The sequence below is a fragment of the Pyrgilauda ruficollis genome, unplaced genomic scaffold, assembly GCF_017590135.1.
Source record: "Pyrgilauda ruficollis isolate IOZ18807 unplaced genomic scaffold, ASM1759013v1 scaffold35, whole genome shotgun sequence".
Taxonomy (NCBI): Eukaryota; Metazoa; Chordata; class Aves; order Passeriformes; family Passeridae; genus Pyrgilauda; species Pyrgilauda ruficollis.
The window spans coordinates 4,746,840-4,759,406 of record NW_024524934.1 but is presented as its reverse complement, the minus strand read 5'-3'; the positions used below and the strand labels follow the sequence as shown (position 1 = coordinate 4,759,406).

At 41.0% G+C, this 12,567-nt stretch overlaps 1 protein-coding gene across 1 annotated transcript in view; it reads left to right on the top strand.

The window, feature by feature from the left end:
• LOC121357805 (androgen dependent TFPI regulating protein) overlaps positions 1-11,814 on the top strand; it is a 29,866-nt gene extending 18,052 nt beyond the window's left edge. Inside the window, exons 4-6 of the mRNA XM_041475425.1 lie at positions 1,501-1,616; positions 5,329-5,480; positions 11,302-11,814. Of these exons, the coding sequence (XP_041331359.1) occupies positions 1,501-1,616; positions 5,329-5,480; positions 11,302-11,345 (312 nt within the window). The 3' untranslated portion in view covers positions 11,346-11,814. The remainder of the gene's footprint in view (positions 1-1,500; positions 1,617-5,328; positions 5,481-11,301) is intronic.
• The last annotated feature ends 753 nt before the right edge of the window (positions 11,815-12,567 follow it).

Sequence of the window (12,567 nt, the reverse complement as noted above, 5' to 3'; positions counted from 1 at the left end):
GCTGAGGGAGGACACTCAGCTCCCAGGCAGTGGTCACTTGGAAACAGCAGACAAAAGTGAATGTCCATCTCTTAAACAAATAGCTACATACACGCATGCTGTTTATAGCTCACTGTGCATTTAAAGAAATTAATGTGTATTTTTTCACAACCTATAGCATAAATATAAGGAAATAAAACTTTGACACTGTATTGCCATATCAGGTACTGACCAAAGTTTCTGAAAAACACATACATTAAAAATGTTAGAACCATTTCTTTGGGACAAGAGGAATCTTCATACCATACACCCAGCAGGTTATGCCTTTTTAAAAAAAATCCTTAGTTTGACATTTTTTGTATTTAAAACTCTATCTATCTTTCTGTGTTGCCCTCCTCCCATACCTCCCCCATCTACCTATTAAACTATTTACTTAATTACCATGAATTTAAGCAACTAATCAGCTACAGTTGTTACTATAGTTTTTCTCCTGCTGCATTTCATGGACTAGTTTTGCTTTGTTGCTGCCCAACATTGTTTAAGCCAACTGTCCTAGGTATTGCAATTCAAAGTTATTGTTTGCTTGCACAGGGAGTACAACATTTTCAGTGGGGAAACTTCACCCAGGCAAATTATCTTCTGAAATTGTTTCAAATCAGTCAAAAATTTGAGGTATTGGCATCCCATGAATCCCTGCATTGGCCATTTAACATCTGAGCCCAGAAGGCTTTCTGCTGTGCTCTCAACATCCCTATGGTGAGGAGCATCCCTCTTGGAGGCAGCTCCTCACTACAAAACACTCAATGCCACCAAACTGTCTGCCCAGAGCTGAAAATCCTCCATTCTCAGACAGTTACCATTAAAGTCCTTGAAACTGAAGCTGCAATTCAAACTCTTCAACAAGAAAAAAAAGAAAAACCACATTTCTCTATTTAACTTCTTTCTGACTCTGGGATAAACTTGTTTGAAGTTTCTTCATCACCTTCAATCACAGCTAACTGAAGTCTCCTGTATGTTTACAACCCCATTTTTCCATTTACAAAGGGAAGCACAACGCACTGGGATTGCACTGGAGCAAGTAATAAATGATACTATATAAAGTACAATAATGACTAGAAGAGAACATGAAGGCAATTCAGCAATTGCTCAGTGAGTTCAAGGAGCACTCTTCTGACATCCTCAACTGCACATAATGATAGATCTCAATATCTTTTGTACTGTAATAGGAATTATAAAAAAAATTATTGCATTACAAAATGCAAAAGGAGAGCTCACCTATTATAAACATACACCACACCACAGGCAAGACTCATTTTTATATCTTATTAACAAGAAAATTTTTGTGCTTATTACTCTAGGGGTACTTCATTGTAAAAAATGAAGCATGCACATTTGTATACAATTATTCTCAGTATTGTTAAATAATTCTTTGCTTCTGAGCAGGTGCCTGAACTTTGTGATCAGCAATGACTGAAGGCAAGGCACTGTGATGTGTCAGTGACAGACTCTCTTTTTCCTCAGCACACAGCTGTATTGCCATTTGCTCTCCTGGAAATCCTTGCCTTGCCGCATCGTTACCCAGCAAAGAAGAAGGGATTGTTCCTACTGGGATTTGTTGCTTTTCTCTATATCAGTTGGTAAGAATTTAAGTATTTTTTCTTCAAGTAATCTACTTCTTAAAATAAGGCCAAATGCTGTACGGTAAGAATTTAAGTAATTTTTCTTCAAGTAATCTACTTCTTAAAATAAGGCCAAATGCTGTACTTTAGATCAAATTTCCCAGCCAGACACAAGGAGGACAACACTCTTTTCTGTGAAGAAATCATTTAAACTTCAGCTGAGACCCATGAAAACTATATCCAAACATAGGCGAGGCAGGTTTCTTCAAACACAATATAGGTCCTGAGACCTTACACAGTATCTCCTGCTCTTGTAAGGCCTCTTAAAGGAAAGTAACTAAACTGCCATAAATTCAGGGATAATTTGAGTAATTTCTTCTCGGCTGGAGTTTTTACTTATACTGGTACCATCAAATTTACCTCCACTCACTGTTCTGCTCACTGCAAAACCACCAAATCCCAAAAGGTCTGGGGGTCTTGGGAGCAGGAAAGGAGGAAAACTCAGTTTAGCGTTTGGCAGGGACACGTGGCTCGTTTTAGAAACTTGAGCCAGAAAATGATACTCTGAGCCAGGTGCAAACTGGCGGGTAGAGAGGAGACATCTGCCCACCACCACCTCCCACTCCACCAGTGGACACTGCCCACGTTTCCAACAACACACAAGTTGACCCCCAACCTGTTGGAGAATCATCCTGAGAGAATAAACTATGTCTAATCAGCACCTCCCACAGCTCACAGCCATCTGTCCACCTGTTGTGTGTGTGCCATGCACCCCTGGAGTGGGTTTGCTCATTGCATCCTGGCTGCAGTGCTGGGATATGGAGGCACTGCCACCCCATGTAACTGTGGGTAGCTGCCAATGCTTCAAAGGTCTCAGAGGATGCCTTGTATTGAGACCCAACTCAGGAAGGGGGCTGTATAATTTCAAGACATTATACAACTTTCCAGAGCTGAGGAAACATCCAGGCTCCAGGGTGGAGAATATAGATCATATATATAACAACAAGAGGATACTGGTCAGCGAGGAAGTGACTTGTCCTCGTGCAAAGACTTCTGAGAAGTCACTGGAACTATGAGGAAACTCATCCTTCCCATTCCTACTCACCAGTTCTCACTCTCATCTTGAGACCATCTTCAGTCCAGTGAGTGAACATCTGAAATAGAAAATAAACTGCTCAGCTGAAACACTGGAGTGACTTGAAGCCCATCAGAGTGGCTGTGGAAACAGGGGACTTCAATGATACATTGCATAAGCAAATTAGGAGCCATTTATTCTAATCCTGCCCAGAGCCTAATAGGATTACGACCATGGCTTCCTAAATTCCTTTTCTGTGTTCTGATTCACCCCATTGCTTAATGCCAGCTTTGTTTTGCTTGTCTTATGACAACATTTGGGTTTTACTGTCTTTGAGACCAGACTGCTCTTACAGCCATGTGAGCCGTGCTTTCCCCTAAAATCCCTATCAGCTGAGCAATTTCACCCCTCAGGAGACATGGCTCATATCAGGAGCTGAATCCACACCAAAGAATGAAGATCAAAACAAGCATCAACACACTGGAGCCCTCCCAGTATCTTCTATGGGTTGGTGCTGCATTGTGTTGCCAGGATCCTGAGTGGAAGGTGGTCCCTTAAAGTGCTTGTCCCCTGTGTGGTAGGGCCCTGATGACTGGATAAAAGATATTAGGATGTCAATACAGTTTTCAAATCAGCAAGGAACCTCCTGCCTGCTTTCTTTTTTCCTCCACTTCGTGGTTCCCTGCAAACCACAAACAACAGCTTTCAACCAACAGAAACATGTTCTGGCCTGTGCACTGAAATCTCAACACACATACATATTTTACTGTTGGTGCTACAACCTGGTGATTAATAGCCCCATTTGGGCACCATATGTTTCACAAGCAACAGAGTCCTTCCTCCAAGCCTCTCCTTGGACTGTCACCTCCATCGCTGCAGCGCCAATGGGCTGAGAAGTGACTGGTCCCTCCAAGGCAGCCGGGAAACTGAGCAGCCAGCTACACCTCGCAGCAGACACCTGCCTCTGAGCAGGGTGTCACTGTGGCTTTGAATAGTCATTTATTTGGGTTTGAAAATACAGGTTGGAATGTTTCATATGAGACACACCAGCTGGCCAAATGCATGAAGACAATCCAGTTCCTCGTTATATAAAAGAAAGGTGGTTGTCACTCTCTGTTTTGCTGTTGAAGGTACGACATGAGGAGTCCTGTGCAGAGAAGAACACACGCTGACATTTGCACAGGCTCCACTTAGCGCTTGGACGTCCGCATTTCTGCTCAGCCTCTCAGGGGCTTTTCCTGCAGGTTTTTTTTTTTTTTAATTTTTATATTACTTAGGTGTTTCACAGCTCTGTTTGTTAGATGAAAGAATCTTGAATCATAAAAATGAGTCCCTACATTTAAATACTTCCATGCTCAGTCCAGATAGCTCTACTATCAATCCCCTCAATTCCTCCACTCTATCCCTCAGGTGAGGATAGTAAAACTTTATTCACAGGCAAGACAAAACCACCTTTTTATGCCCCACTCCTTCCTTTTCTTACTGGAGAAAGGAAGAAGCATCCTTTTAGCCTTTTTTTATATCCTTAGTATTCTCCCATTCCTCAGTGTCATGACACAGTTTCAGGATAGTGTGGCAGCCTGTTTGTCACTTCTCTTTGAGGCATGATGCTCAGTGTAAGGTAGCAGGCTGGGTGACATCAGAAAAAATTACAATTATGTTCCCATGTTAGCACTGATGGTGGAAAGTATGGCATAATCCTCAGATATGGGGTTTTTTAATGAAGAATTAAACCTTTTAGGACCATTTGGACCCAAAAGTTTGTTTTAGGGAATTACTGTCTTTGTTAAAATGGCACATCCTGTTAACAATCAATGAAGAATTACCCTATTTCTTAAATTCTTTACATAATCAATACAAATATAAATAATTTTATTCACAAAATATATTCACAAGAAAGCAATTTTTTTCCGATACTTAAGATATCTAAAGATCACTTTTATATTCTTTAGTTCAGGCAGAAAGAGAGGGCACAATTAGAAGAAAAGAAACCCTATAAAACAGGCATATTAATCTTCTTTCTTTTCCAAACCATGCTTTGCAAACAGTTCTGGCACAAAAGGGTGAAGCAGCCACATCTGTTTCCCACCTAACCATTCCTCTTCTTTTCCTTCTCTTACAAAAGAAAAGCTCCAGGAGAATTCCCCTTGCCCTCTCACCTCCTGAAAACTTCTTTCCACTCCTCAAAACAGTGGTCAACAGCAGAAGGATTGAGACAGGGAGGAACAGCTCTGTGTCTCCACAGACTCTAGGGATCTGGATAGGGGCTGAAAGGCTGCTGTATCTAAAGAGCAAACATATTTGAGAGCTTATTTGAATAAGCTTCACTTAGCATAGCCAAGTGCACATCCCTGTTCCTGAACATTTTGCTATTTTACTGTGCTTTTACTGCTGTTAATAGCCAATGCCACTAGGGTGACAGCAGAATATTGTGTGCATTTCAACCTGCACTGAAACCCATCTAATTTAGCACTGGCTCAAGTGTGCTTCACAACAAATAGCCCAAGTGCCGAGGAGATGTATTGACAGCCGAGCTAATTTTCTCTGTATCAAGCCTGTTTTGATAACTCAGCCCCTCAGGAGCTGGAAATTTTGAAGTGGTTCTTCTAATTGAATGGTCCTAACCAAAGGTAATTTCTCTCCTTCCTTGCCTAGGATCCTGTGGATTTATTCTGTAACAGGAGAGTGGGTATATCCTCTCTTAGCTTTGTTCAGCCCCCCTGGACTAGCAGCCTTTTTTGCCGGTAGCCTTGCCATCATCATCGCCTTCTACAACTTCGGAGAGTTCCTCAACCGTATGATATGGGGTCAGTCCAAGTTTTCTTCATTACTTCCATGCATATGAAAAAAACACCCCTGAAATGAACTGCTGTGATTGCCCAGGCAGGCAGGAGGAGGAAGGGGGCATGAGTACATTGGGGAAGGTGTTGGGGTGGTGGCACTTGAGTGTCAGACAGTGATTGCTAGGTGCCACCCACATGCTAACAAATAAACAACAAATCGGAGCAAGACAAACGTTGGACCAGCTTCCTCTAACTTGGGTCAAGAAGTGTTTCTTACCAGCATAATCACTGGGTTTTGAATTCCTGCTCAAAGAAGGGTCCAGAGAAGCCACATGTCTTGAGCTGAAACTCTTACACCTGCATCACATGTTGTTTGTCAGACTAGGAATTATCAATGTTTACTGCAAATTTACAGGAATGCATCAGTGTATCCAAGTGGCAGCAGCTCCATGACTAAAACAGCACTTTGGAAACTTTTATAAACTGTTCAGAAATTTTTCCTTCTGCTTTAGTAGTGGTATGACCAGTAGTGACATAAAAAAAAGTGAAAAGCAGCTTCCTTGGACATAATGGGCAGTTGGAGGGGGGGAAAAAACGTAGTTTAGGAAAGCATATTTAACACGTGGAAGAGAGAGAACTGAGGGAGCACCTTTGAGGGTTTGGCATGGGATACTATTATTATTATTATTGTTATTGTTATTTTTATTATTGTTTCTGTTATTATTATTCCTTCTGGTTTTCTCTCCTTTTCCATTCAAGATTGAATTTTTGAGGATGAAAGTGTTTCTGTCAAGAAAACGTGTGTATTTTATTTAGGACAAACGTGGGAACATTTGCAATTTCTTAAACTAGCTTTCTGATTAAAGAAAAAACACTGCAAAAACACCTCTGAAAATAAATAAGACAACCTCCCTCTGTTCTCAGGGAACATTTGATGCCTGATCCATTTTGCAAAGTCTCACATGCCTGTCAAGCCAAAGTAGAGTGTCTGTAGCTAGTCTCTCACCATCCATACACAGCTACCTAAAAGCAGCAGATTGGCTTTCAAATGTGCTGAATAACCAACTTCACCACTTGCTACCTTTGCAAACAAGATGCCTGCTTTACATGTCCATGTTTGGAGATTTTGGCCACATTCTATTCTGCAAAAACATCATATGAGATGAGGATTGCTGGTAAATGAAAACAGATCTGCAGCCTTTCTGCACTAGCTCTGTTTTAAGAGCCATCACATATAAATAGTAACTACTGCTAATCAAAGACTGCACCACCACCACATGATGGCATAAGTCTTTATATGAGATATCTGATACATTTATGTATCAGATTTTTTTCATCACTGAGTACATATTAGTAATTTTAGGGCTAGAGTATGCCTGCTGCAAATGCTGGAGATAATCAGAATAAAAATAATTTGATTTCCAATGTGCTAAGTGATTGATTGGACAAAATATTGTGCCAAGAAGAGATCAAATTAACTGCAAAAATTAGATGCATATTCAACAGCTGACTAAAGAAACTTGGGCAAGCACTCAACTTTACTGTGCACACAGAGAGGCTGAAAAGCACTCCAGTTGTGGCGACATGAATGTAACCTCAGAATATGTATATAAACTATACACAATATTCTCCATTGATATCTGGTGTGCTCTTGTGATCCCTGGAGGCCTCATCTGTGTGGTGGGTCTGCCTTTCCATGCATAGTTGCTCCTTTTCAAAAGAGCCACAAAATCCTGGCCTTCACAATTACATGGTGTTTTCATCCACGTGCAAGACACTCCCCTTGAGTTACAGTTCCCCATGTTGGTGCCAAGTGTTTTTACTGATCCACATCCCAGCTGTGTCCACCCAAGAGAAGAGTAGGACTTCCTTAAGCTGGTATCAATAACGAAGTCCCAATAAGCCTTGAAACATAGCCACAGGGAAGCTATTCCAAATTACAATGTGCCAGAGTTTTAATATATTCCCGACTGAGACAAATTTTTGGTTCAGCATTGCCAGAGAAAAAAGAGCTGCAAACTGAATGAAGATGCGATTCCAACATACCTTTGTTCCCACAGCAAAAATGGCTCCATGTACTTTTTTTCATCCTACCCTTTCCTCTCTCTCTTTCCCATCACAATAAGGCAGAGGATGCAGGGGAAAAGATCCTTCAGAAAACAAAAAAAAAAAAAAAAAACCACCAACCAACCAAACAAAAAACAACACCTCCCACCTCCCCCCACCCCGTCCCCCAAGGTAAAACAATCAGTGGTTGTAGAGGACAGACCTCTTCATCTTTCCATACTCTCCACTCTGCCCACCTCCTCTCTCCCTCAAAGATAAAGTACATGGAAGGGCACTTTTGATCTCTCTTCTGCTTCCTCTTCATTCCCCAAAGGCAGTTTGGGTTACAGGTTAATACAGATATCTACTAGGTTCCTGTAGGCACATCTGAAAACACCCTGTGTAATAACACCTGAAGCCACCAAAAAATTAGACCTGATGCTGGTGGGATCTGACAAGACAGAGCTCTCTGGCTGGGCTGCTGGCACCAGGATTCTCCCCAAATTAAAAAAAAAAAAAAAAATTAGGCTGTTGCTTCTTTCTATTTCTTTCCCACTCGAATGAAGAACGGTTGCCCAGAGGTGTTTATTCAAAGGTGCAAGAAGAGATTAACAAACAGCTCCACCAGAGTGGTAAAGCCTGGCTCCCTCCTGGACTTAAATCCTTTGGCAGACCATAGGCTGCTAAAGAAGCTTGTTCCACAGCACACCATGCTTCATATGGGCTCTTCCACACTCCCTTATAACTACAGGCCATTATTATTTTTCCTAAAACCAGCTACATAAATATTTACTCTTTTTCACACTTAAAGGTATATTTAGTTCCAACTTATTCCAAAGTCTGTAGATGGCAGCTTCCAGTTTCAAGCAAGTAAGTGTTAAATCTACGTCCTGTGCTCGACTAAAAAGATGCAATATCATTTCTGAGAGCTGGAAAATCTAGGCTGTAGAATAATATAACCTTTTTTTTTTCCTTTTCAGGATGCCAGACCCTAAATTAATTTTATTATTTATAGACAAACTGTTTCATACAGTATTGGAGGTTTTAAAAATGTATTATCTCTCATGTGCCTCTCCTCTCCCTCCCCTTGCACAGTTGGATTGGTGGTAACTAAGGCAACCCAGCTGCACAGCCTGAGAGGCACAGAAAATAGTACCAGTAATGACTTCTTTTTGTTTTAAATCCCAGAGTTTCTAGAGTACAAGACAATGTTGAGCAATAGAGAAACTCCAAAGAGGATAATTTGAAACAATGAGCTGATTCTTTTACTGCCATAAATTTACCTCAGCCAAGAGCTTGGCTGCAGGGTCTGAGTACCAAAGATGAACCCTGTGATAGCTTCTCCCCTTCCTGATGGGTGGAAAACATCACACAGGCAACTGATCTCATGTTTCTTTGACCAGTCAAACTAGAATCCTTAAAAATAAAGTAAAGTAATGCTCGCTTGGGGTTTGCTCTTGTTGGGACAATCAGATCCTTGGGAGAAATTTGGATCAAAGTTCTCCACATCAGACAGAGCAACCTTTCAAGTGAGGTGTCTTATCTAGAACTCGCATTTGAAGATGGAGCACATTAATTTGTCTTCCATCTAACACATCTGAAAAAAAAACCAAAATAACATTCATCAGCTGCTTCATTTCAGTATTCTGAAATGCAGCTGGAGAGGAGCTATAGCTAGCAACAGCTACTTGCTCCAGCATTGAAAAGCCTCCTGATGTTTTTGCCTCTGCTTGCAAGATTTTGTGGGCCCAAGGCCTCTCCCAGAGACATGCTTATCACCCCATGGCAGAACTGTTCTTTGGGAGAGAAACAGGGGGGGGAAAGGAAGCTGATTGTTGGAGTGGGCAGCAGATCCAAGAGACCCACCCAGATGCTTTGCTGTCCACCAGAAGGGAAAGCTTTGGCCAGCAGGAACACTGTCAGGGGCAAAACAAAAATTAAAGATATTATAATGCAAGAGGTAAGGCAGCTCAACAGGAATAGAGCCATTGCTTTGAGGAAAAAGAGAAAACTTATGGTAGAATACCTTCCTTATGCTCAGTGCAGAGATGGATGCACTCTTCCAGATCTTCTATGAGCTCTTAAATATCTCGGGAAGACATTGCTGAAACCTATTTACCTAAGGCTGAAACAAAGTTAAACAACAATCTTCTCTTTAGCCTGTTTTTCCTCTTTTTTTTTTTTTTTTTTGAGTACTTTTGCATTCAATGCATTTTCCAGAATCATATAACATTTTCAGAACTGATTATTTTCCCTGAGTTTTATTTTTGTATTTATGGGCTTTTGAAACCAAGCTCCCTTAATACCCTGTAGCCTTGGGAAATCCAGCCTATGTGACAGCTCACAAATCTGTGCAATACAAAGCAATACTATAATAAGATTGAATTCTTGATGCTGTCATTATTCTGAGCAGCTGCTGAGATCGCAGAAACCCAAATGGCAAATAAAGGGATGCAAAGGGCAACTGTGTGGGGCATGAAGCTGTGCTACCATTTTAATGGTACAGGCTTATCAACAGCAGTTTTTGTATGAATGTTGAAATGCTGATGTTGTGCACATAGTTATTACTCAAGACACAGGTTCCGCCCTTTGTTATCACAGTATCCAGGAGGGATTTTTAAACTGAGATTCCTTTCCAGAGGCTTTGTTCTATCATGCAAAGAATAAGAGTCCAGAGTCTATCTACTCCTTTCAGTAACCAAATAATATTTCTATCCATAATTTCCCTATATTGCCAATGATTAATGGAACTCAGATTTTACAGGATTTAAATCCCAGAGTTTGAAAACTAAATATGAGTATTTACTTTTGACTCATCCATTGGTCCTAGTGGTACCACAAACCTGTGATGGCACATTTATGTCCTTCATATTTGTCACTCCCCAAAGCTGCAGTTTATCCCTCAGGCAGAGATGACTGACTGTGTAAAGGAAACCTACACTATTTGTCACAGGTCCTATTTCTGGTGATAAGTCTATCTGGTGATCCACTGGAGGCAGACTGGATTGGAACCTCTAGCAAACCAGAGTTTACAAATTCATCAGTGGAGGCCAGACATTAAGAAGTGCTGGTCAACATGCTGGTCCTGGCCTGCCAGGCTATTATTTTTCTTTGTTGTTTGGATTTTTTTTCCCCTCACCCATAAATATCAATTTAGTCAGTACACACCAATACAATACAAGAATTAGTGTTTCAGAGCCTATGAGGTCCATGGACAAGGAAAGGTCATTTTTAAAGGGGAGTTTCCTATGAGTGAATGATCGTAGGAGGGGAAGAAGAGAGGCTGAGATAGTGTGTTAGAAAAGGTACCCATCAACATTTGATTATTGCCACACGGGGTGCCCCGCAGTAGCACAATAACTGGTGCATCAGAAAGCTGTGGGATTTCAGTAGGTCCTATGCTGTCCTGACCAGCCATGTGAGGATGCTCCAGCTTTTCACTTGCTCTTACAACAAGCTAGATTTGCTTGGTGGCAGATACTTTTTCCCGCTGGCAAAGCACAATTATTCTCAATGGGTGTGGCCCATGGCAGATTTCAAATAATTCCTCAGTCATTGAGTAATCTGTTAATTGCTGTGGGGACATCCCAGGCTCATTTGACTTCTGCAGAACTTAGCATTAGCAGCTGGTCCAAGACATGCACTCGCAGTTCACTCCCACTCCCAGATGGGTAGAGTTCCCCAGGGATGTTGGGAGGCTGGGGCCAGTTTCCTCCTCATCCCTGATGTGTGAAAGGACTTCTCTGTTGTGCCTTCCCTCTCAGATCCCAATAATGTCTTCTCCTCTGTCTCCAAACAGGAGATTCAATAGTAATACTGGACCACAAGTGGAAAGGCAAGTGAATCCTCCTCTTGAAGCCAAACAATCTCTCCATGAATGCTGAAGCCATGAAGTAGAGGAAAATAAATGTAGCTGTGATAAATCCTTTCTCCAATGCATTGCAGCTTCTGGTGAAGCCATTATGACATCAGACATACGGAAAACTGGTGGAAAATATGAAATGTTTCCCTCTTTCATGATAACTCTGCAACTGCTATGAATAAGAAAATTGTGTTCATCTGTTTACACAGATTTCTCATCTCTTGCACAACGTACGTGTCCATGGTTAAAAGTTGTCACTGGTAAATGCACTCCCTCATGAGCCTCACACCACTCTGTAAAAGACCTGTGAATGCAAGCCAGCTCTTATTTGGATTGCCCTTCATCAAGTCTGGAAAAAATTAAGAGGAGAGATAATTTTAACAGTGCTGTGACTTCCAAGCTAGCTAGATAACAAATTGGGCTAACAAGCACTGTAATTAGGAATGTCTGCTCAGAAAGTTCACCAAGAAGCCGAGTTCTTCTAACGAGAAACTTTCTGTAATATTAATATGCTTATATTATGCTTAATATCTCCCCTCCACTATAACAGGAAATCTGAAGGCAACAGTTTCTTCCTTTTTCTTGGTCTCAGTTAATCTCGCAGCAAAAGTAACCTAATTATACTCACTGTATGATTGCTTTGACAGAAAGCATGTTAATTTAAAGCACTGTTTAACATAAAGCTGCCTGCCATATAATTACACTCCATTCACATGTTTACTAATTTTCCTCAATATAGTTGATTTCTGTTATTAGCCTCAACATTTTGTTAACATCCAAAACACTGGAGATCTGCTTTGCAAACTCCAATAAACACGAAAAAACCGAGACTAGCACAAGTGTTCCTTAATGGTCAATGTGAAAAAGAAAAATCTCTCTTATTATTCCTGCATTCAAAGAGGATTTTAAACTAGTTGCAGTACTTAAATGTCTAAATCCATCCTCACTGGCAAAGCCTCTCGCTTAGAGCTACTGTGCACGCTGTTCACCGGGGTGTTATTTTCACCTTTCAAATGCCGCTGGAGCTCAGTAAAAACAAAACACATTGTAAGCTGCCTGTGAGCAATAAAAAGATAATGTGTATACATAAGATTGTTCTTCTCATGTGTTAAGCATCTGATAAAAATTCTAATCTGGGAAGTTAACATGCTAGGCCTAGACTGTAAACTAAGTGAAATCAATGAGAGACGTGCATGCATTCAG